Raw genomic sequence first — 25,251 nt, 5'->3', positions numbered from 1 at the left:
ATTACTTAATATGTTTGTCATGTTGTCCTTCCTAGTCAAGTTAGATTATGTCCGTGTGTCCTTCCTTTGTTTGCTGCTGTCCTTCTTTCCTTTTCTTACAGCTTAGCTTTTCTTTCATATTCTCTTCATCCATTCCTTTATACATTCTCTCCATTTAACAGACCTGAGAGATCTCAAGGTTGATACTGTAGTCAAGGTGGATTTCAAAGGCCTATGGTAACACACACACATGCACACACACATATACAAACACATGCATGCACTCACACACACAAAATGTTCCCCCCCATCCATTAGTCCTGCTCCAAGGCGCCACGCAGAGCTCCATTTTAGTCACATCAGTTTAGGTCACTTCCTGTCTGTGGCCTTGATGATGTAACATATCCCAGGGAGAACGAAGAAGGTGAATGATGTCACTTTCCTTTGAGAGAAGTGGAGTGTTCTGATACTCTAGCCCCAGTCCCCACCCTGTCTATGCCTTTGTTGACTGTCCACTCAAGCTTTAGAAAAGGTACGTATAAGAGATCATGCTTATAGCATCATACAGATGTCGGATCTTAATTTGATCAACCTGTTGCAGGTTTTAAAAATGCTTATGAAGTTTGGAATTTTCACTTAGACATTTCAGGCTTGATTTTCCCTCATGAAAAAAGTATCAACCCCTACAAAAATGTACATTAATTATAATCTACATAATAATTCACATTTCATGTTGCTGCTGGATTATTTTCCTGCTGTAGCGAACTGGCTGAAATTAAGATCCTACATCTGTATATAGCTGATGCTGATCCAATGCTATCAGATGTTAGAGGGCAAGTCAACAAGGGCAAAGAGACGAGACATGGATTGGAGATTCAGAAGGGACTGAGAATGTTCCCTAGCTGGGGCTATGTCATCACAGGAGGCTGCTGAGGGGAGGAAGGCTCATAATAATGGCTGGAATGGAGTCAATGGAATTTTATCAACCACATGGAAACGATGTGTTTGATGCTATTACATTTATTCTGTTTTAGCCATTACTATGAGCCCGTCCTCGCAAATAAAGGTGCAACCAGACACCTGTGGTCTGTATACACTGTAGTTCGTCTGTTGTCTGCACAACCACACTTCCTCCCTAATGCACACTAGTCTGGGGACAAGGTTAGACTATGGTTGCATTGCAAATGGCACCCTATTCCCTATATGTTGCACTACTTTTGATGAGGGCTTTAGTCACACACACTACACATGCATACACACACACATACGGTATTGGTTCTGCGTGGGAAGAGATAAACTCTCATGCTGTCCTTGTTCCTGATAGAAACTGACAGGAGCTTCAGGAGAACAGCAGTTTATCTATAGAATAACTTCATAAAATGTCCTTTTATTGCCTTATAATAGAAACAGTACTGTAATATGATCCTGGACTGGGGATCGTGTTAAGGGAGCACAACATGGAGACTTTAGGAGAGTGTTTCTCTCTCGGATCAATCCCAATGGATCGTAATCACGTTAGTTTCCTGCTTCTCTGTCCCCAATGTTGTAAACAGGGCGACCATTTTGGAAATGACTGGCTCCACTCAGCCTGTGAGTGTGGTAATAATAATGTAATATGTCATCAGTGAAGGGTTGGGGAAGCTGGATTTAGAGCATGAAGTGTGTGAAGTTACAGATATGGCAAGAGGTTGTTGGGGTTAGGCACCTTCTTTCAACAGTATATTTCCCCAATGGCCCCTAAACTAAAGGGTTAATTGTGTCTATATACTGTACAATGTACAGTATATATAACTATACACTAAGAAACAAAGGGTTCTGAAGGGTTCTACCTGGAACCAAAAAGGGTTCTCCTAAGGGGGCAGCTGAAGAACCCTTTTGGAACCCTTTTTTCTAAGAGTGTATAACACTAATCTGATATTTTATTTGTGTCCCCTCTTCTCTTTCTCTGTCCCGCTCTCTTGTTCTCCAGAAGGATCTGCCTCTGCCCCGAAAAAGTAGTAGGTGAGTTTACGTTTTGGGTTCATTGGGTAGTGCCTTGGTGTGTATGTGTACATGTGTTATGTTTGGGAGAAACATAGAAAAGCAGTACTCTGTAAATGGGAACATATTTTAGCCCCTGTGAACCTCTCTACCCGTGGATTATTTAAGTTGTAAATCTAAACTGACGCTCAGGTGACTCCAAGCTTGGGGTTTATTTGATTTGCCTCCACATGAATGTGCCTGTATGCACAGTCTTCTAACGTCAGTTCACTGGACAGAAATCGGTTTTGCCCCATGAAGCTTTATACCCCACACAACTTTTTGGGAGGGTTTTCTTGTAAACCCGACACACTGACAATCTCATGCACAGTTGAGCTCTGAAATAGCAGCACTATAGGAAGTCTCTTCACACTTCACATGTTTCTGGAGAGAGGGGTTAGAAGTTGACAGCATGTGAGAAATGGGGGTTTGAAAGGATGCAGACTCACTTTCATACACACACACTTGGGATCGTAGTGACGTGTAGCTTGAAATTCTGAGAGCTTGTGTGTGTTGCTGTCCATGGTGCTGAAGTGTTCCCTCACTCCAGGCTTTCCTCCTTTCTCTCAATCGCTCTCTCTCTATGGTGCTGAAGTGTTCCCTCACTCCGGGCTTTCCTCCTTTCTCTCAATCGCTCTCTCTCTATGGTGCTGAAGTGTTCCCTCACTCCGGGCTTTCCTCCTTTCTCTCAATTGCTCTCTCTCTATGGTGCTGAAGTGTTCCCTCACTCCGGGCTTTCCTCCTTTCTCTCAATTGCTCTCTCTCTATGGTGCTGAAGTGTTCCCTCACTCCGGGCTTTCCTCCTTTCTCTCAATTGCTCTCTCTCTATGGTGCTGAAGTGTTCCCTCACTCCGGGCTTTCTTCCTTTCTCTCAATCGCTCTCTCTATGGTGCTGAAGTGTTCCCTCACTCCGGGCTTTCCTCCTTTCTCTCAATCGCTCTCTCTCTATGGTGCTGAAGTGTTCCCTCACTTACATCGTTCTTCTGACTCATCTCTCTCACTCTCCCTGTCTGTGGCTTTCCCTTTCCTCAGTGTGTGTCTCTTTCACTAATTGAAGTGAGGAGAAAAAGGCTTGTATATCAGTAGTACACCTGCACACAGTTACTAAACAGTCATTAAGTACTGTATTTAATAGAAAGTCCTCTATCTATAATCTATAAGAGTCAGAATGACTAAACTGTTTATTTTGCACCATACTACTGTATCTAAACTAGGCTAAGGTAGGTTTTAGAGAGGGCTGGGCGGTATACCGTATTTTACGATATACTGGTATTGATACATGGACCGGTTTGGGTTTTTACTTTACCTTCTATAACGGTATTTGAATGTTTGGTTTGTCAAATGTGATATGCCGTGTTTAACGTCCATTTATATAGTTTACTTCGCTACTTGAGTCATCTCTCTTCGCTCTCTCTCTCTCTCCATGCCGTTTTCCACGCAGACCTAGCCCCGCCCCCTGTCACTCAAGGAGCGCATTTGCTTTTCCTTGACCATTAGACACTTGCGTTCAGTCTGCCTGGTCAATGCAGGACATGCAACAATGTTGATGACAACAATGCTGTTTTCACTTTGCTTCTTCATATAAATCCAATAGCGTTCTATAATTACAACATTAGTTTATGTTGCTTACGTCTGCAAACAGCTAGTTTGTCTTTTCTTAGCAAGTTGGGCCGCAAGGCACTACAGACGGTAGTGCGAATGGCCCAGTACACGGCCCAGGGCCAAGCTTCCTGCCATCCAGGACCTCTATACCAGGCGGTGTCAGTGGAAGGCCCTAAAAATTGTCAAAGACTCCAGCCACCCCAGTCATAGACTGTTCTCTCTGCTACCGCACGGCAAGCGGTACCGGAGCACCAAGTCTAGGTCCAAGAGGCTTCTAAACAGCTTCTACCCCAAGCCTAGTCAAATGGCTACAATTTAAAGGCAATGCTACCAAATACTAATTGAGTGTATGTAAACTTCTGACCAACTGGGAATGTGATGAAAGAAATAAAAGCTGAAATAAATCGTTCTCTCTACTATCATTCTGACATTTCACATTCTTAAAATAAAGTGAGGATAGGATTAAATGTCAGGAATTGTGAAAAACTGAGTTTAAATGTATTTGGCTAAGGTGTAAGTAAACTTCCGACTTCAACTGTATTCTATCTATAGAATTAGAATAATCATTTTATTTCCATGATTCCAACATATCACCAAGTGTTTTGCTCTAAATCATAAGTAAAATCGCTATTGCAACATTTGGTTCAAAATCAGGTTTAGATTGTTTGCCCATATCGTGCAGCCCTACATGGCAGTGTGGAAATGATCTCAAACGAGTGCAGGAAATGCTGAAATTTATGAAAATGCAAAAAAATATTTTGGGTTGAAGTTGAATTGAACAATCAGAATGGAGAAAGACTCTAAGAATGTATATGTTGCCACCCTGAGGTCATGCACTACTTATAAAGAACATTTAGAAATGTAATCATTTAAAATCATAAATACTGTCAAATATTGTCATACCGTCAATTTAAAAAAAATACTGTGATATGATATTTTGGCCATATCGCCCAGCTGTCACGCCCTGGCCTTAGTTATCTTATCTTTCTTTATTATTTTGGTTAGGTCAGGGTGTGACATCGGGGATTTGTGTGTTTTGTCTGGTCTAGGGGTTTTTGTATGTTTATGAGGCTGTTTCCTTTCTAGGTCATTTGTATGTCTATGGTTGCCTAGATTGGTTCTCAATTAGAGGTAGCTGTCTATCGTTGTCTCTGATTGGGAACCATATTTAGGTAGCCATATTCTTTGGGTACTTTGTGGGTGGTTGTCTTCTGTCTTTGCGTCATTGCACCAGATAGGACTGTTTCGGTTTTCACATTTGTTGTTTTGTATTTTGTAGTGTTCTCGGTTATTGTCTATATTAAACATGTTGAACACTAACGACGCTGCATTTTGGTCCTCCACTCCGTCAATGGAAGAAAACCGTCACAGAACCACCCACCACAACAGGACCAAGCAGCGTGGTAACGGGCAGGAGCAGGTGAGGCAGCGATGTCAGGATTTCTGGACATGGGAGCAGAATCTGGACTATACAACTTGGGAAGAGATAGACAGGTAGGCGGTCGACCCAGGGAGAGTGCCGGAGCCTGCCTGGGATTCACTGGAGCAGTGCGAGGAGGGTTACAGGAGAATGGAGTTGGAGAAACGAGCACGGCGGCGCGGTAGGAAGCCCGAGAGTCAGCCCAAAAAATTTCTTGCACACAGGGAGTATGGTGAAGCCAGGTAGGAGACCCGCGCCAACTTCCTGTGCTTACCGGAGAGCGAGAGGGACCGGGCAGGCACCGTGTTATGCTGTGGAGCGCACGGTGTCTCCAGTGCGGGTGCATAGCCCGGTGCGGTACATAACAGCTCCTTGTATCGTCCGGGCTAGAGTGGGCATCGAGCCAGGTAAGGTTGGGCAGGCTCGGTGCTCAAGAGCTCCAGTGGACCTGCACGGTCCGGTCTATCCAGTGCCACCTTCACGCACCAGCCCTCCGGTGGCAGCCCCCCGCACCAGGCTTCCTGTGCGTGTCCAGAGCCCAGTACTCCCTGTTTCTCCTCCCCGCACTCGCCCTGAGGTGCGTGTCCTCGGCCCAGTACCACCAGTGCCGGCAACACGTACCAGGCCTACAGTGCGCCTCGCCTGTCCAGAGCTGCTAGAGTCTCCCGCCTGTCCAGAGCTGCTAGAGTCTCCCGCCTGTCCAGAGCTGCTAGAGTCTCCCGCCTGTCCAGAGCTGCTAGAGTCTCCCGCCTGTCCTGAGCCGCCAGGAGCCGCCAGTCTGCCAGGAGCCGCCAGTCAGCCAGGATCCGCCAGAGCCGCCAGTCAGCCAGGATCCGCCAGAGCCGCCAGTCAGCCAGGATCCGCCAGAGCCGCCAGTCTGCCAGGAAACGCCTGTCTGCCAGGAGCCGCCAGTCTGCCAGGAGCCGCCAGGATCCGCCAGAGCCGCCAGTCAGCCAGGATCCGCCAGTCAGCCAGGAGCCGCCAGTCAGCCTGAAGCCGCCAGTCAGCCTGGAGCCGCCAGTCTGACAGGAGCCGCCAGTCTGCCAGGATCCGCCAGAGCCGCCAGTCAGCCAGGATCCGTCAGAGTCGCCAGTCAGCCAGGATCCGCCAGAGCCGTCAGTCAGCCTGAGCTACCCCTCAGTCCTGAGCTACCCCTCAGTCCCGAGCTGCTCCTCAGTCCGGAGCTGCCCCTCAGTCCAGTGGGGCCATTTAGTAGGGTTGCCAATCCTAGGTCGGTGGCGAGGGTCGCCGTTCCTAGGAACAGACTAAAGCGGACAAAGACTATGGTGGAGTGGGGTCCACGTCCCGCGCCAGAGCCGCCACCGTGGACAGACGCCCACCCAGACCCTCCCCTATGGATTTAGGTGTGCGGCCGGGAGTCGCACCTTTGGGGTCACGCCCTGGCCTTAGATATCTTTGTTTTCTTTATTATTTTGGTTAGGTCAGGGTGTGACATGGGGGATTTATGTGTTTTGTCTGGTCTAGGGGGTTTTGTATGTGTATGGGTCTGTTTCCTTTCTAGGTCATTTGTATGTCTATGGTTGCCTAGATTGGTTCTCAATTAGAGGCAGCTGTCTATCGTTGTCTCTGATTGGGAACCATATTTAGGTAGCCATATTCTGTGGGTGGTTGTCTTCTGTCTTTGTGTCATTGCACCAGATAGGACTGTTTCGGTTTTCACATTTGTTGTTTTGTATTTTGTAGTGTTATCGTCTATATTAAACATGTTGAACACTAACCACGCTGCATTTTGGTCCTCTCCTTCAACGGAAGAAAACTGTTACACCAGCACTAGTTTTAAATATCCTCACCTTTTGTAGGAGTAGATAGTGAGTTCCCTCCTCTATACCTGTAGAGATGGATTTAAAGGATTTAAAATTCCTTTTCTCTGGATTTGAATCTGTGGCTACTGGCTATTATGCCACTGTGGCATGTAGGCCTGGCTAGCTGCTGTGCTGTGTGTATGTTAGCCACATAGATTTATCTCAATACATCACATTTACTGTAAAATCCCAACAGAAGGTACCTGTTATTGTATGGGTGAAATGAATATGATATGAATACGGAATGAATATAGAGCATTTGCAGAGGCGTTTTTCAAAAAGCATTTCATTTGCATTTTGTTTGATTTTGCGTGCTCTGCAGTCTGCAGTCTTTCCTGTTCTGCCTCTGGGCACGAATGCTGTTTGTAGGTGTTAGGGTTTCAAAAGCTGAGGTATTTGTGTTTGTGATATCTTCCAGACTCATTGACATGTCTGGTATATATCTGTGAGTGTGTGTGACATTTTCTAGTAATCAATTTGGACAAGGGTTAGAGTGGCCAGTGAGTGAGTTACTATCAGTGTGGTATTCACGCTATGTTTAAGGGACCTAAATCAAATTTTATTGGTCAAATGATCGTTGTTAGCAGATGCTATTGCGGGTGTAGCGAAGTGCTCGTGCTTCTAGCTCCGACAGTGCAGTAATATCTAACAAGTAATATCTAACAAATTACACATTTTCCCAATACACACAAATCTAAGTAGGAATGAATTAAGAATATACATATGGATGAGCGATGTCAGAGCGGAACGGACTAAGATACAGTAGAATAGTATAGAAGAACAGTATACACATGAGATGAGTAATGCAAGATATGTAAACATTGAGTGAATGAGATACCGTAGAATAGTATAGAAAACAGTATATGCACATGAGCTGAGTAATGCCAGATATGTAAACATTATTGAGTAACTAAGATACCGTAGAATAGTATAGAATACAGTATATACAGTGGGGCAAAAAAGTATTTTGTCAGCCACCAATTGTGAAAGTTCTCCCACTTAAAAAGATGAGAGTTCTGTAATTTTCATCATAGGTACACTTCAACTATGACAAAATGAGAAAAAAAGTCCAGAAAATCACATTGTTGGATTTTTAATGAATTTAATGAAAACAGGATGCTTTTAATTGTGCATCTGTAAAAATTTGTGAGGGTCTATGTGACAAGCCAAATTTCTTTAGCCCCCTGAGGTTGAAGAGGCTCTGTTGCGCCTTCTTCACCACATTGTCTGTGTGGGTGGTCCATTTCAGTAAGTCAGTACTGTGTATGCCAAGGAACTTGAAGCTTTCCATCTTCTCCACTGCGGTCCTGTCGATGTAGATAGGGGGGGTGCACCCTCTGCTGTTTCCTGAAGTCCATGATCATCTCCTTTGTTTTGTTGACGTTGAGTGAGAGGTTATTTTCCAGGCACCACACTCCCAAAGCCCTCACCTCCTCCCTGTAGTCTGTCTCGTCATTGTTGGTAATCAAGCCTACTACTGTTGTGTCGTCTGCAAAATTGATGATTGAGTTAGAGTTGTGCTTGACCACGCAGTCATGGGTGAACAGGGAGTACAGGAGGGTGCTTGGCACGCACCCTTGTGGGGCCCCAGTGTTGAGGATCAGCGGAGTGGAGGTGATGTTTCCTACCTTCACCACCTGGGGGCGGCTTGTCAGGAAGTCCAGGACCCAGTTGCACAGGGCGAGGTTCAGACCCAGGGCCTCGAGCTTAATAATGAGCTTGGAGGGTACTATGGTGTTGAATGCTGAGCTATAGTCAATAAACAGCATTCTTACAGAGGTATTCCTCTTGTCCAGATGGGATAGGGCAGTGTGCAGAGTGATGGCGATTGCATCGTCTGTGGATCTATTTGGGCGGTAAGCAAATTGAAGTTGGTCTAAGGACCAGTGACTCACAATATGTTTTTTATCATCATGGTGATCGGTGACCCTCCCCACCATGTCAGGTCACTTCCTGGTGGGTGTTGTCCATGACCTCTGACCTTTACCTCAGGGCAGCAGATGTCACAACAGGACACTGAACATGGGTGAAGCTAGGAACTCCTGTGTCGCTTTCCCAGTGTCTCTCTCTCTCTCTCTCTCTGTAAGATCAGACTCCTCCCTCTGTCTCTCTGTATCTCTGCTTACTGTGTTTCCCCAAACTACCATGTCAGCAAAGCAGTACAGATACACACATACTTGTACATTAATCATCATTAGAGTCCATAAATCCTGGTTTGAGGTTTCGGATTACACTCTTATTCCTTCCTGATTCTGGGATATCTGGAAAACCTGGGGATTTTTGGAAAGTTACCTGAATTCTGCAACCGTATTAACCTCCCTTCACTGATATCCCCCTCTTGTATATTTCAGCCACAGCCTTTACCTCTCAGCTCAGACTCCCTACTAGGCTGCGTCCCAAATGGCACCCTATTCCCTATATAGTGCGCTACTTGACCAGGGCCCATAGTGTGCCGTTTGGGATGCAGCCCCTAGTCTACATTAGAGGGACATCTATTATTGAATTAGTCCCATCAGCATTGCTGTGCAACTGTCAGTCCGGGTCAGCATTTAGTATCATCTCATTTGCTATGTGGATAAGATTTGTTGAATCATTTTGTGCTCTCTGTTCCTATCTCAGCGCCCCATGATGACGTTCTCCCTTGACTGTGTGTGTTTGTGTGTGTTTTGCGTGTGTTTGTAGTATTGCAATTGGACTGTCGGATTTGTTTAATTATTTTGTCGAGTGTGTGTGTATGTGTGTGTGTGTGTGTGTGCGTGTGCCTGTGCACTTGTGTGTGTCTCCTCATGATGACGTTCTTCCTTGGCAGTGTGTGTCCTCATGATGACGTTCTTCCTTGGCAGAGTGTGTCCTCATGATGACGTTTTCCCTTGGCAGTGTGTGTCCTAATGATGATGTTTTCCCTTGGCATTGTGTGTGGTGTTGTTGCCCTCTAAATCTTCCTTTCTGCAATATCTAGTGCAAATGTATGATGTCACAGAACATCATACATTTGTTGGAGAAAAGGAAGGATTTCATGAAATGGCAGGGTGGTTGTTTGTTGGAGAGAGGGAGGGAGGAAGGAAGGAGAGAGAGCAAGAGATGAGAGGAGAGGGAGGTAGGGGAATAAAAGAGAGGGGTAGAAGAGGAGAGGGGTGGGGTACAATATGACATATCCTATTGCTGTTGTCATCCGATTCCTACTGCAATTGCTGTTTCAAGCTCTCCAATAAGTACCAGTCTCTGTTTTGGTAACTGCACCACCCGTGCTGCTGTCATCTCTCTCTCTCTCTCTCTCTCTCTCTCACACACACACACACACACACACACACACACACACACACACACACACACACACACACACACACACACACACACACACACACACACACACACACACACACACACACACACACACACACACACACACACACACACACCAAGCTGTCACCTGATCCCCCTCCCTCCCTCTCTCTTGCTCTCTCTTCCCCTCTCTCTCTTCCTCTGTCTTGTCATTTACATTAGTCCACAGTCCACTGCTCTCTGCTCTCCTCCCTCAGATAGCTTTCACACTCACACACATCCCTGCTGTTATTACTCTCTATACCCTCCCTCTCTCTCCATCGCTCTACACTTCCTGCCCTTGAGAGCAGCCCCGGAATCCTCCCTCTGTCCGAGAGGGAAGCAAGGCAGTCTGTTTCCTCCCTCTTTTTCTCTCCTCCTCTCTGCCTCGCTCTCCCTCTCTCATTCTCTCTATCGCTCTCTCGCTCTCTTTCGCTGTCTGTAGCTCTGCTGACATTTCCTCTCCACCCTCTCTCTTTCCCTCTCTCTGACACACACACACTCCCCGTCAGGCTGCCATGCTGGTGCTGTGGAGTGTGTATTCAGCCTCTTGACTGCCTAGCTGCTTGTGTGTCTGTCTGTCTGTCTGTGTGGCTCAGCTAGTCTCCTGTGGGTTTGCCAAAGCAGCGCCTCACAGCGCATCCTGTAGCAACATGTTTCGACGCACGAAAAGGTAATGGCAGAGCTTCTCTGTTTTTTCCCTTCTACTGTAGACCTGGTGTCATCCCTCTTTCTCTCTCCTTTTTATCTCATTGCTTATCGGTCTGTCTTCTCTCAGTTGTTTTCTAGTGTCACCCCCTGTCTCTCTGTGTAGTGATAACATTAACCGCAAAGCTCTCTGAATCTCTCTCTGTTTATTTCTCTCTCTCTCACCGTGGACCTGGTTTCATCTCCCCCTCTGTCTGTCTTGTCATAACATTAGGTGGAGGTTTAAGAAAGGTGTTGTTGTTGTTGTTGTTTTGATGGTTGTCAACCTCCGGCCAGCTCTCATGCTGTGTCACAGTTGTCCCTCTGTCTCGTATTGGCACTGGTGTGTGTGTGTGTGTGTGTGTGTGTGTGTGTGTGTGTGTGTGTGTGTGTGTGTGTGTGTGTGTGTGTGTGTGTGTGTGTGTGTGTGTGTGTGTGTGTGTGTGTGTGTGTGTGTGTGTGTGTGTGTGTGTGTGTGTGTGTGTGTGTGTGTGTGTGTGTGTACACGTTTTACTATACTTGTGAGCACCAGAAGTCCTCACAAGAATAGTAAAGCAACTCAAATTCAGAGAAGGGAGGACATTTTGCCATTGCTCATTTTTAAAAAGGCTATTTTAGGCTTAGGGGTTAGGTTTAGGGTTAAGCTTAGGGTTAGAGGTTAGGGAAGATAGGATTTTGAATGGGAATCAATTGTTGGTCCCCAAAAAGTCCTCACAAGTATAATGAGGCATAAGGCAGCAGGTAACCTAGCGGTTTAGGGCGTTGGGCTAGTAACTGAAAGGTCGCCGGTTCGAATCCCGAGTCGACTAGGTGAGTAATCTGTTGATGTGCCCTTGAGCACTTAACCCTAAGTGTGCGCGCACATGTGCATGATTTTCTCTGTTCCATTTTATGTAATGAACCTCTGTTTGTGAGCATGTTGGTGATGCACATGTATTTGGGATGTTGTAGGTCAGTGTTTCCCAACCCTGGTCCTCCAGGTTAGTTATAGCCCTGGACAGACACGCCTCATTCAACTCATTGAGGGTTTGATGATTAGTTGACAAGTTGAATCAGGTGTGATTGTCCAGGCTTACAATAAAAATGTGTACTGTAGGGTAACTGCAGGAACAGGGTTGGGAATCACTGTTGTAGATGATTGATAGACATGTTACAGCTGTGCTATAAATACCGTGGTGTCTGGGTTAGAGGCTTCTGTAGGGGAGGGTATATATACTGTGGTGTCTGGGTTAGAGGCTTCTGTAGGGGAGGGTATATATACTGTGGTGTCTGGGTTAGAGGCTTCTGTAGGGTAGGGTATATATACTGTGGTGTCTGGGTTAGAGGCTTCTGTAGGGGAGGGTATATATACTGTGGTGTCTGGGTTAGAGGCTTCTGTAGGGGAGGGTATATATACTGTGGTGTCTGGGTTAGAGGCTTCTGTAGGGGAGGGTATATATACTGTGGTGTCTGGGTTAGAGGCTTCTGTAGGGGAGGGTATATATACTGTGGTGTCTGGGTTAGAGGCTTCTGTAGGGGAGGGTATATATACTGTGGTGTCTGGGTTAGAGGCTTCTGTAGGGGAGGGTATATATACTGTGGTGTCTGGGTTAGAGGCTTCTGTAGGGGAGGGTATATATACTGTGGTGTCTGGGTTAGAGGCTTCTGTAGGGGAGGGTATATATACTGTGGTGTCTGGGTTAGAGGCTTCTGTAGGGGAGGGTATATATACTGTGGTGTCTGGGTTAGAGGCTTCTGTAGGGGAGGGTATATATACTGTGGTGTCTGGGTTAGAGGCTTCTGTAGGGGAGGGTATATATACTGTGGTGTCTGGGTTAGAGGCTTCTGTAGGGGAGGGTATATATACTGGGGTGTCTGGGTTAGATGCTTCTGTAGGGGAGGGTCAATGCTGTGCTATATATACTGTGGTGTCTGGGTTAGAGGCTTCTGTAGGGGAGGGTATATATACTGGGGTGTCTGGGTTAGATGCTTCTGTAGGGGAGGGTCAATGCTGTGCTATATATACTGTGGTGTCTGGGTTAGAGGCTTCTGTAGGGGAGGGTATATATACTGGGGTGTCTGGGTTAGATGCTTCTGTAGGGGAGGGTCAATGCTGTGCTATATATACTGTGGTGTCTGGGTTAGAGGCTTCTGTAGGGGAGGGTATATATACTGTGGTGTCTGGGCTAGAGGCTTCTGTAGGGGAGGGTATATATACTGTGGTGTCTGGGTTAGAGGCTTCTGTAGGGGAGGGTATATATACTGTGGTGTCTGGGTTAGAGGCTTCTGTAGGGGAGGGTATATATACTGTGGTGTCTGGGTTAGAGGCTTCTGTAGGGGAGGGTATATATACTGGGGTGTCTGGGTTAGATGCTTCTGTAGGGGAGGGTCAATGCTGTGCTATATATAATGTGGTGTCTGGGTTAGAGGCTTCTGTAGGGGAGGGTATATATACTGTGGTGTCTGGGTTAGAGGCTTCTGTAGGGGAGGGTATATATACTGTGGTGTCTGGGTTAGAGGCTTCTGTAGGGGAGGGTATATATACTGGGGTGTCTGGGTTAGATGCTTCTGTAGGGGAGGGTCAATGCTGTGCTATATATACTGTGGTGTCTGGGTTAGAGGCTTCTGTAGGGGAGGGTATATATACTGTGGTGTCTGGGTTAGAGGCTTCTGTAGGGGAGGGTATATATACTGGGGTGTCTGGGTTAGATGCTTCTGTAGGGGAGGGTCAATGCTGTGCTATATATACTGTGGTGTCTGGGTTAGAGGCTTCTGTAGGGGAGGGTATATATACTGTGGTGTCTGGGTTAGAGGCTTCTGTAGGGGAGGGTATATATACTGGGGTGTCTGGGTTAGATGCTTCTGTAGGGGAGGGTCAATGCTGTGCTATATATACTGTGGTGTCTGGGTTAGAGGCTTCTGTAGGGGAGGGTATATATACTGGGGTGTCTGGGTTAGATGCTTCTGTAGGGGAGGGTCAATGCTGTGCTATATATAATGTGGTGTCTGGGTTAGAGGCTTCTGTAGGGGAGGGTATATATACTGGGGTGTCTGGGTTAGATGCTTCTGTAGGGGAGGGTCAATGCTGTGCTATATATACTGTGGTGTCTGGGTTAGAGGCTTCTGTAGGGGAGGGTATATATACTGTGGTGTCTGGGCTAGAGGCTTCTGTAGGGGAGGGTATATATACTGTGGTGTCTGGGTTAGAGGCTTCTGTAGGGGAGGGTATATATACTGTGGTGTCTGGGTTAGAGGCTTCTGTAGGGGAGGGTATATATACTGTGGTGTCTGGGTTAGAGGCTTCTGTAGGGGAGGGTATATATACTGGGGTGTCTGGGTTAGATGCTTCTGTAGGGGAGGGTCAATGCTGTGCTATATATACTGTGGTGTCTGGGTTAGAGGCTTCTGTAGGGGAGGGTATATATACTGGGGTGTCTGGGTTAGAGGCTTCTGTAGGGGAGGGTATATATACTGTGGTGTCTGGGTTAGAGGCTTCTGTAGGGGAGGGTATATATACTGTGGTGTCTGGGTTAGAGGCTTCTGTAGGGGAGGGTATATATACTGTGGTGTCTGGGTTAGATGCTTCTGTAGGAGAGGGTCAATGCTGTGCTATATATACTGTGGTGTCTGGGTTAGAGCGCTTTCCCCATCTCTACCACTATTTTGTATTCCCTCCCTCCCATCATTCCCTCTCTCTCTATCTGCCATAGTACACAATCCCAGTTGTCCTGTAGCGTTTTATTTCCGACTTCATCTCATCTGCTCATAGGAGGATTAGTATAAATCCCTTTGTCTGATGGCAGCAGTGTGTGTGTGTGTGTGTGTGTCTCTATCTCTGTGTGTGCATCTCTGTGTGTGTGTACATCTCTCTCTCTCTGTGTGTGTGTGTGTGTGTGTGTGTGTGGGTGTGCATCTCTGTGTGTGTGTGCATCTCTCTCTCTGTGTGTGTGTGTGTGTGTGTGTGTGTGTGTGTGTGTGTGTGTGTGTGTGTGTGTGTGTGTGTGTGTGTGTGTGTGTGTGCATCTCTGTGTGTGTGTGTGTGTGTGTGTGTGTGTGTGTGTGTGTGTGTGTGTGTGTGTGTGTGTGTTTGTATGTGTGTGATAATACCTCCAGCACCCTGCCTCAAGGTTTCTTCTACAGCTCTTTCTCTGTAATCTCTTTGTATGAATCTATCTCCAGGAGGAAACATGGTTCTCTGATCTTATGATGATGGCTTGATCTTCATTAAATTACACTCCATGTAGTAGGTCAGAGATTTGTTGTACTTACTTGTCATGCAATGCATGTTTGTGTGTGTAGCTAGTAGCATAACGTGGGTGGTAGTGTGTCTTATGTTCTTATCAGGGTATATCAGTGTTTATGTACAGTATGTGTGTGCGTGCTTGTGTGTGAGTGTATGTCACTGTCTGCCTGCATGTGTGTGTGTGTGTGTGTGTGTGTGTTTGCAAGCCGCTCGTTCTTGGCCGACTCTCAGGCTGTCTCAATTAGAGAAGGAAGATGCTTTGTGCCCGGAAGGATAGATAGAACGAAGCGAGGATGAGTGTAGAACAGGAGAGGGGAAGACGGAGTGGGGTGTAAAATGAAAGGCAGAGCCTGAGGGACAGTCTGGGCCTAGATTTAACAGCAGCCCACTGGGGTTAACTCAGCACTCTAAAGAGACTCTCTATTTTCTTTCATCTTTAGATTTTCTTCGACTCTTTTTGCTTTTCTTTTTAGCTATACTCAAAATTAATTCTCTCTCTCTTTCTCTCTCGGTCTCTCTTTCTCGCTCTCTCTCTTTTCTGTCTTCCTCATAGAATGTCATCTGAAAGCTAAGATAGAGGAATGAGGGAACAAGAGAAAGAGTGTGTTTGAATGTAACCCCTCATCAGGTGTGTGTTCTATAGATTTACATTGCAACGTGGTTGAAGTCCAGATTTACATTGCAGTCATGTCAGTTGTGTGCCACCATGTTGTTAACCCTACGCCCCTAGTCAATCAATGCTATTGATGTTGTGGCTATGCACTGAGCCTTCTCTCCTCTGTGTTAAGCTACGCACAGTAGCAGACTAGCTAACGTGAAAGCAGATTGGTGTAGTTCTCTCTGTGCGCTATTGGAATCTGACAGCTACAGATGTAGGATCTTAATTTGATCACCCTGTTGCTGGAGAACTTTCCTGCAATGCAGGAAATGTTTAACTTGTTTAACAGACTTGATTCCCCCTCACGAAAAATGTATCAACCATTAATTATAATCCACGTAATAATTCACCTTTCCTGTTGCTGCAGGATTATTTTCCTGCTGTAGCAACCGGCTCAAATTAATATCCTACCTCTGTACTAGCAGGTGGGCAGTAGTCAAAACAGAGCACAGGGAGTACATCACTTTAGATGTTTTTGGATAGTAGGTGCACACACTAGCTCCCCCCAAAACCGTTAGTGACTCAGTGTACTGGTAATTACTTGGTCTCTCATCATGATAGCTGAGTAATAATCTTCTTATCCATCTGTATTTCACAACATTGACATGGTAAACAACTGACTGTAAAGATCAACAACGTGCTCCACTCCACCTTATATAAACTTAGATCAGGTGCTGAATACTTGTCGTATTGTGGTGATATTGATTGCTGTTGCCTCGTGTGCACGCGGCAATAAAAATATGTTCATTTAAGTTTATTCTCCGGAGTTCTGTCCTATTTTTGTTCTTTAAACAACTGACTGTAGCGTATGTGGCTTGTTGATGGAAAGGAGTCCATGTTCCAAGGCTAAACATTATAATTCAATCATTGTCATAATAAGAAAAGTATTAGTGTTAATATCCAGCAGTACAGAATTTTACATAAATGTATTATTCAAAGAACATGGTTTTCCGTAGTGGAGGATTTGACAACCACTTAACCATACGCATCATCAATAATGATATTAAATGTCCTTCAGACTCGGTGTGTATGACACTGTCTGCCTCTGTGTCCCAAACAGCACCCTATTCCCTATGGGCCCTGGCCAAAAATAGTGCAATACATAGGGAATAGCGTGACATTTGGAACGTAGACAATTATATTTTAACGAGGTAATAGTTCCAGGTCATTTACCCTGTGTCCCTGTGTGGGTCTCAAATGCCACCCTATTCCCGTATGGGCCCTAGTCAAAAGTGGTGCACTATAGGGAATAGGGTGCCATTTGGGATGCTACCCCCTGCCTGCATAAGGGTCTGTTAACAAAAGCTATAGCTGATTCAATGCACCACCTCTCAGTCTCAGCCCAATGTAGCTTTCAGTCAATACACAGTACACAAGACAGCACTGTCCCTCCAAGCTTCTGATGATTGCTGTGTCACTCTACCTCGAAGACACATTTGATTTTTTACACCTAAAAAAGTCTAACCTTGTCATCAATAATAATAGGACGGAAAAGGGGGGAAAACATTTACCTCAGTTCAGTCAATAGATATTACAGTAAAGATATTTCAGTGCCTCAATTCGCTTCTGATTCTGCTGTGTCACTCTGGCTGCCTTGAAGGCATGCTTTGACACCTCAAGAATAGCCTACATAACTTTGTCATAAATCATGATAGGAGAGTTCAAATGGGGTAACCGACTGCCTCAGGCCTACAGTATGACCACAAGGCATAACATAGCCTTTTCATTATTCTGTTTGTTTTGCACCTACGCGCCTGTGACTGACATCATTTTGAATTACAGACGATAATAGAGTGCAGTTGCCCACCCATTGTTTCAAAAGCATAACAATAACAAAAATAGTGTCTTAAAGAGGCATATCACCTTTATAAAGGGTCATGATAGTCCTTTCCTCTTTGAGAAAAAATCTATAGGCCTTTCTACATCTGTGGAGGAACATTTGCATTAACATTTTGTTAGCATTGTCGCTAGCTCATTGTATGAGCTTAAAGAGCTGTAACATGGACCTAATATCCCTGTTGTGGACTATCCTATTGCTGTTAAAGTGTGCTAGCGGTAGCATTTTGCTAGCTGCCGTCGTGGCTAGCTCAGTCAGTATATTTTGGTTTGACAGCCTGGGCTCCAGATGTGTTGTAGTCAGACTCACTGATGTGTTTCCTAACTAGAACTCCCCTGGAAGGCTACTCTCTCTCTCTGACAGCTCCAGGCCCCGTCATCTTAAATAGACAGACAGACAGACCTACAGGCCAGAGTTGTCATGTCTTGTCGCCATGCTAGCTACTGTAGCTAGACAGACAAACAGACAGAGAAATAGCTAGATAGACAGACATCCTCCTAGATGATGTAGCTACCATTTGAAATCATTTCAAATACTTCATCTGTGCTTGATTGAATAGTCCCAATACTTTAAACCCTGTCCATCTGGCACTCCAGGCAGGCAAACAATCAAAGTATTTTACCAGATTTTAAATAGTATTTGAACCCAGGTCTGACTGTAGCGATCTACCAGGGCCAAACGTTTCTCTGTCTGTCGGCATCCTCGTTTTATAGTGTAAAGGGGACAACATGTGTTCATCCCAAATGGCATCCTATTCTCTACATAGTGCACTACTTTTGACCAGATCCTATGGGTCGTGGTCATAAGTAGTGCACTGTATAGGGAATAGGTTGCCATTTGGGACACAGTCATTGTCTTCCTTCCCTTTTATCAGTGGATGTGAAAGAACACCCTGCTGTGAGCAGGGTTAGGCCCTCAAAGATCTATACAATGTTTCTCACTAAATTGGTCTAGATGGGAAGGTTTTTTGACATTTCTTCTTATCTTTCTTCTCCCTCCCGCCTGGCCTCCCTTTTCCTTCACTCAGCTTCCCTCCCTCCCTTTCCCTGACTCAGTTTCTTAACTCCAGACAGCTGTAAATGTTGCAGTCCCCCTTTAAGAAATCCCGAGGAAGTGTCAGAGAAAGTCAATAGACAATAGTGATTGACTGACACACACACTTCATATTGTGGCTTGATTGTGACCTCTGATTTCACTGCTTCACATCAGACAGCGGTAAACATTAAGAAACCCGGAGTGTCATGGAAAGGTCACCTGACAGGAAATTGCCTCGGGTCGATCAATATTCTAACGATCAGAAAGGTCTGCATGGTGTCCTGTCTGCCCTGTGACTCAGCATGCAGAAGACTACACTAATGTTTACGTTACATCAGCACACACTCATACTGTATAGACACGTACACACACAAACATACAGAGGCACACACACAAACACACACACACTGTCCACCATGATGATATACCCGTATAGATGGGTTGGGAATTACTGCACATAGTCTTTAGAACAGTCTACTATGATATACTGGACTAGCAGTCCCTTTACTAATAATAATTATCATTATAATAATCATCAATATAATAATTATTATTATAATTTGGTGGGTGCTTATATTTGTCCTATTTCACATGTGTTTTTTCATATCCCACCCTCCCTGAGACATGCAGTATGTGGTTACATAAGATGTAGGACTACTGAAACTACTGATCACCATGCTGCCCATACAGTATATATGGAAATCACACAAGTATAGTAAAACGTGTACACACACACACACACACACACACACACACACACACACACACACACACACACACACACACACTGTTTGTCTTGACGTAATGGTAGCTGTCTTCTGTGTGTTGTCTCTGTGGACATGGCCTTGTTATAGGAACTATAGTCATATAGTCATGTTGAGCAGTTATTTTAGAAAGCAATTAACCAGACCATAAAACATAGTGAACCTAAACACAAGCTGGTTTGCCATCCAAGGATTGTGTGGGTGGGTGGGTCGGTCTGTGTGTGTGTGTTTACATCAGAAGTGTCAATGTCAGTATCTTCCTATGATTGGGGGGGTAAATAAAATACTGTCTGCTCTGCAATTGACAGAAATGAAATGATGTGAGAAGAGGAGAAGTGGTGCACTCTCACCTTTCACTTTCTCTTTTACTCCATTTCTTGTTCTCTCTACTTTATTCACTGTTCCCCACACAAAGAGCACAATACGCTCAGTTGGTATCCTGTGTGTGTGTGTGCATCCGTTTGTGCGTGTGTGTGCGTGTCTGTGTGTGCACTCGTATGTGAGACTAATGGCAGTGTGCCAGTGAGGGGCCTGCACGGGGGATAATCGCTCTTCACACGAGTCATTACCACTGATTTGACCTTTGACCTGTTGACAGCCGCCAGATTGGGTACAGTAGGAAAGAACAACTAGCTATCATTCCCTCTACATGTCATCCTCCCCCTTACTCTGTTTATGGTTCTTTCCTCCCCTTTTATGTCTCTTGCTTACTCTTCTTCTTGTTCTGTCAGGCCCCCTCTCTGTTTCTCGCAATGTTTTTTAAATGTAATTTGTCAACGTATTGTGATTTGGAATCTACGAGGAAAATACATTGGATTTGAAAAAAAGTAATCAACTACGTTGTTTTGTGGGTAGAATTTCCCTCAACTGTTTCCCTCAAAATTTCAAACACAGGATTATGTCATCATTGTAACCAATTTTAAATACAGACAATCTATGTTGAATTTGTACACTACATGACCAAAAGCATGTGGACACCTGCCTGTCAAACATCTCATTCCAAAATCATGGGCATTAATATGGAGTTGGTCCCCCTTTGCTGCTATAACAGCCTCCACTACTCTGGGAAGGCTTTCCACTAGATGTTGGAACATTGATGTGGGGACTTGCTTCCATTCAGTCAAAAGAGCATTTGTGAGGTCAGGCGATTAGGCCTGGCTCGCAGTCGGCCTTTCAGGGCTCTGTAGAGGCCAGTCAAGTTCTTCCACACCAACCTCAACAAACCATTTCTGTATGGACCTCGCTTTGTGCACGGGGGCATTGTCTTGCTGAAACAGGAAAGGGCCTTCCCCAATCTGTTGGCACAAAGTTCGAAGCATAGAATCGTCTAGAATGTCATTGTATGCTGTAGTGTTAAAAAGAAAATCTCCACCTAACCTCTACAAGATTGGTGGGTCCCCCTCAGGACGGTTGAGCTAACGTATGCTAATGCGATTAGCATGAGGTTGTAAGTAACAAGAACATTTCCCAGGATGTAGACATATTTGATATTGGCAGAAAGCTTCAATTATTGTTAATCTAACTGCACTGTCCAATTTACAGTAGCTATTACAGTGAATGAATACCATGCTATTGTTTGAGGAGAGTGCACAGTTATGAACTTGAAAAGTTATTCATAAACCAATTAGGGCACATTTGGGCAGTCTTGATACAACATTTTGAACAGAAATACAATGGTTCATTGGATCAGTCTAAAACTTTGCACATACACTGCTGCCATCTAGTGACCAAAAATGTAATTGTGCCTGGCCTGGAATAATACATTATGGCCTTTCTCTTGCATTTCAAAGATGACGGTACAAAAAAGTACATTGCATTATCTTTTACCAGATCTAATGTGTTATATTCTCCAACATTAATTTCACATTTCCACAAACTTCAAAGTGTTTCCTTTCAAATGGCATCAGGAATATGCATTATCCTTGCTTCAGGTCCTGAGCTAAAGGCAGTTAGATTTGGGCATGTCATTTTAGGCGAAAATTGAAAAAAAGGGTCCGATCCTTAATCGGTTTTAAAAGATTCACTTGCTATCGAAGTCATTCCAAAGGGTAGGTTTAACAGAGCAAATGAAATGTAACCGTACTTATCATACATATCAATCATATAGCATCAATGATGCTATTTAGGCCTATATAACATTTGGGAAGTCATCAACAGCTATTCTATAAATTCAGCCCAGGATTCAACTAAGAATAGGCAATACATAAAGGTCTAGGGTTTCAAGCTCTGGTTAATTTCAAATAGAATCTACAAGTTCATCATAAATATGTTGGATTCACATCTCCATCTCAACCAAAAATACAAGTTAAAGAATAGGATTAAATCAAATCAAACTGTATTTAAAGTGCATTTAAAATTTGATTTGATTTATCACTATTCCTGAACATACATTTTGTGTTGAAATGGAGATGTGACACCAACAGATCAATTGTTCCTTTGTAGACAAACTGGAATTAAAGCCAGACTCAGTGGCACAGATGGAGCTAACCAAGCAGAAGATCTCCTTCAACAGTTGATATTTGTTTGCGTTGACAATCAAACACAATTCAATATCACTTTTGCAATATGGTAAATAGCCTATTACCTTGTCTACAAGTGAACAAATTATATGTTGGATTCACGTCTCCATCTCAACCAAAAATAAAAGTTAAACAACAGGATTAAGCCAGTGGCTCAGATGGAACTATCCAAGCAGCACTTCTCCTTTAAATGTTGATATTTGGTTGCGTTGTCAACCAAACAGAATTCTCTATTACTTTTGTAAGACAGTCAATAGCCTGATGTAAGGCTTTACTTCATTGATCACTTGCACCATGCACTTTAATGCAATCTCAACTAACTGCAATCCAGGCCATTTGGTTGTACTATTAGATCAAGCACAGTGATAACACATCAAATAAAAAAATATAAAGTTGTTGTAGAAATAAACAAAATATCTGACATTGTATTTCCATTTGAACTTTAGTGTGCTTTTAAATGGTTGAAAGCGCTGTGATAACACGTTTAGGTGACAACTTAACCAAAAAATCTGACATTGATTTTCCATTAGAATTTGGTTGTGCTTTTAGATGGTTGAAAGCATAGTGATAACACATTGGGAATTCAACAAACTTGTGGCTGTCTTTTTGAGTGGGCGAAAATACGTTGGAATCTTATTGATACGTATCTACCAAATATGACCCAATTCTCCACATTGAAATGATGTGGTATGCCCAGTGGGTTATCTTCTCTTTCACAGAATAGAGAATAGATTTCAATCTTGTCCTCTTTCAAAGGCAGGTTTAACAGAGAGAGGCTGTGAGAGCATCACAGTGAGTTCCAGGCTAAGACAGATGGAACTGAACTGTGATATTTTAGCTTTGTGTTCCATTGACTTTCCATTACATTTATGTTTTTACATTTTAGTAATTTAGCAGACACTCTTATCCAGAGCGTCTTAAATCTTAAAATAGCTAGGTGGGACAACCGCATATCTCAGTTATAGTAAAGGGGGGGGTGGACCTGGGTCTTGACTGCTATCTGGGTCCAGTGTTGCTGCAGCGTGGCCAGGGAGTGGTTCACCTCCTCAGCCTCCCTGCACCAGCTCAACACCTCAAAATGGCAGTGGAACAGCACCAAGGGAAAGTCCACCACGTACATGGGTTTCCTGGGATTCCTCTCCACATCCAGGACTTGATCCACTATCTCTGGAGCCTCCAGCTTCTGGCCAATCAGCAGCAGCACCCGTACCTGGTGATAGAGAAAGGCCAGTCCTTTGATCTCAAATATGATAGGTCTTATGGGTCTGTGGCAGTGGGCATGGTAGGGTGAGCATGATGGACAGACTGGACCGTGGCAGGATGGTCCTCTGGAACTGCAGCACTCCTTGCACAGGTTGCGGAAGTCGTGGGTGCCCTCATAGCGTTGCAGCCGCTGCCATCAACACTACATCCAGAGCATGGGAAGTAGTACCGGTAGGTCTGGACTGACAGTCGCAGCACGCACTGAATCTCTCCACAGCAGGTGACCAGTCGAGAGTCCTGGTGTCCTGGGGCAGGACTCTGTTCAGCATCTTCAACATAAGGGAGCTCCGCCGCGTCCACTTTGTTCTTGACTTCATCGTCGACATGGAGAGCAAGTCTATGGATATGACCTGGGAAAAGTCACTGACTCCTTTGTCGGTTCAGCCACAAATGTGATAGTTAGAACTCTGGCGATCCTGGATCAGTTGAGTCTTCAGAAGAGCCAGACTTCCACAGTGTTGTCTGTGTTCTCCTGGACAGCAAGCGCAGCGCAACATGGCGCCGAGGATGGGTCGAGATATCAAACAGTCGGTCCCTCTTTTTCCTGCCACCAATCATCAGGGCTTCTGTCAACCTTCCAAAGATACTCGTTGAAGAGGTAGGGTTTCAGAATGGTTTTCTGAAGATGGGCAGGGACTCTGATGTCCTAGCTTCAAAGGGAAGCTGGTTCCACCATTGGGGGTACCAGGACAGAGAAGAGCTTTGACTGGACTGAGGGGGAGCTGCCCTCCTGTAGGGGTGGGAGGGCCAAGAGACCAGAGGTGGCAGAACAGAGTACTCGGGTTGGGGTGTAGGGTTTGAGCAGAGCCTGAAGGTAGGGAGGGGCAGTTCCTCTTACAGCTATGTAGGAAAGTACCATGGTCTTGTAGTGGATGCAAGCTTCGACTGGAAGCCAGTGTGGAGTGGACTGGAAGTCAGTGTGGAGTGGAATGGAAGCCAGTCTGGAGTGGACTGGAAGCCAGTGTGGAGTGGACTGGAAGCCAGTGTGGAGTGTGCGGAGGAGCGGGGTGACATGGGAGAACTTTTGATTTAGTCATACACACACACACACTGCCATTTGGCCTTTTTTCTCATCAGTTGTTATCACAGCTTTCTCCTCTGTTACTCTGACTGATCACCAGAACCCACAGACAGACAGAGACTGCATGGGCCATTGATTCTCTATAAATCACACAACCACAGACTGACTGGCAACTCTACTGTCAAATACTGTCGGAGTGACTGACTGCCTGCCACCGGAAGAGTTTGTAGCCTGGTGATGTGATGCAGTAGATTATCATGGATTATGAACTGCTGCCCACACAGCAGATTTGCTGCTTCATCATCATGTTTTACCAAATGTTATTTTTATTACAGTGTGACCTCAAGAGGTAAAGAGTCAGACACAGCAAGGGTTATTGATGTCTGGAAATCACAGATCACATAAGACAGGCAACACTACTAACTGACTGTTAACACTACTTTTCAACTACTGACTGACTCATTGTTAACACTACTGTCAGCTACTGATTTACTGACTGACTGTCTGACTGATAACACTACTGTCAACTACTGACTGACTGACTATCAAACTGACTGATTGACTGCCATCGGCTGACTGACTAAACTGGCTGAGCCTGATGTCTGGATTAAATGGATTATGATACAGTAGATTAAAACGCTTTATATGACAGATTATGATGTTTTATGAAACTGCCCACACACCAGATTATTTGATGTTTCATCTGCATGTTTTCGTATAATGTGATATCATAGAAGTTCAAGGGTCATGTATAGAGGTCAAATGTCATAAAGTCAGAGTGCAAAGTGTAAAGTAAGTTCTAGACCTGGTGTTCCCTTAGATTGTAAACGGTCATGGTCAAAACATCTAGATTCAATGGTTGTAAAGATGGGGAGATCTGTCCGTAATAAAGAGATTCTCTGCTTTTTTGACACCACACTGCAAGTCCTCCAGGCTCTAGTTTTATCTTATCTTGATTGTTGTCCAGTCATGGTCGAGTGCTGCAAAGAAAGACCTAGTTAAACTGCAGCTGGCTCAGAACAGAGCGGCACATCTTGCTCTTCATTGTTAATCAGAGGGCTAATATTAATACTATGCTGCC

General features: G+C 44.8%; 3 protein-coding genes and 1 pseudogene across 3 annotated transcripts in view; 2 read left to right on the top strand and 2 right to left on the bottom strand.

Moving 5' to 3' along the window:
• The window catches only part of LOC116355431 (microtubule-associated serine/threonine-protein kinase 1), a 36,647-nt gene extending 34,670 nt beyond the window's left edge, over positions 1 to 1,977 (top strand). Inside the window, exon 17 of the mRNA XM_031799134.1 lies at positions 1,949 to 1,977. Within this exon, the coding sequence (XP_031654994.1) occupies positions 1,949 to 1,977 (29 nt within the window). The remainder of the gene's footprint in view (positions 1 to 1,948) is intronic.
• Positions 1 to 25,251, bottom strand: part of LOC109865841 (kelch-like ECH-associated protein 1B) — a 520,109-nt gene that overhangs the window by 78,281 nt on the left and 416,577 nt on the right. The window lies entirely within an intron of this gene.
• Positions 22,842 to 23,707, bottom strand: LOC109865327 (tRNA pseudouridine(38/39) synthase-like; annotated as a pseudogene).
• LOC116355430 (leucine-rich repeat protein SHOC-2-like) overlaps positions 24,079 to 25,251 on the top strand; it is a 9,922-nt gene continuing 8,749 nt past the window's right edge. Inside the window, 1 exon segment of the mRNA XM_031799133.1 lies at positions 24,079 to 24,139. Within this exon segment, the coding sequence (XP_031654993.1) occupies positions 24,079 to 24,139 (61 nt within the window).

This window comes from Oncorhynchus kisutch, linkage group LG20 (genome assembly GCF_002021735.2).
Source record: "Oncorhynchus kisutch isolate 150728-3 linkage group LG20, Okis_V2, whole genome shotgun sequence".
Lineage (NCBI taxonomy): Eukaryota > Metazoa > Chordata > Actinopteri > Salmoniformes > Salmonidae > Oncorhynchus > Oncorhynchus kisutch.
The sequence above is the reverse complement of the archived record's forward strand: the minus strand, read 5'-3'. Positions and strand labels throughout refer to the sequence as shown.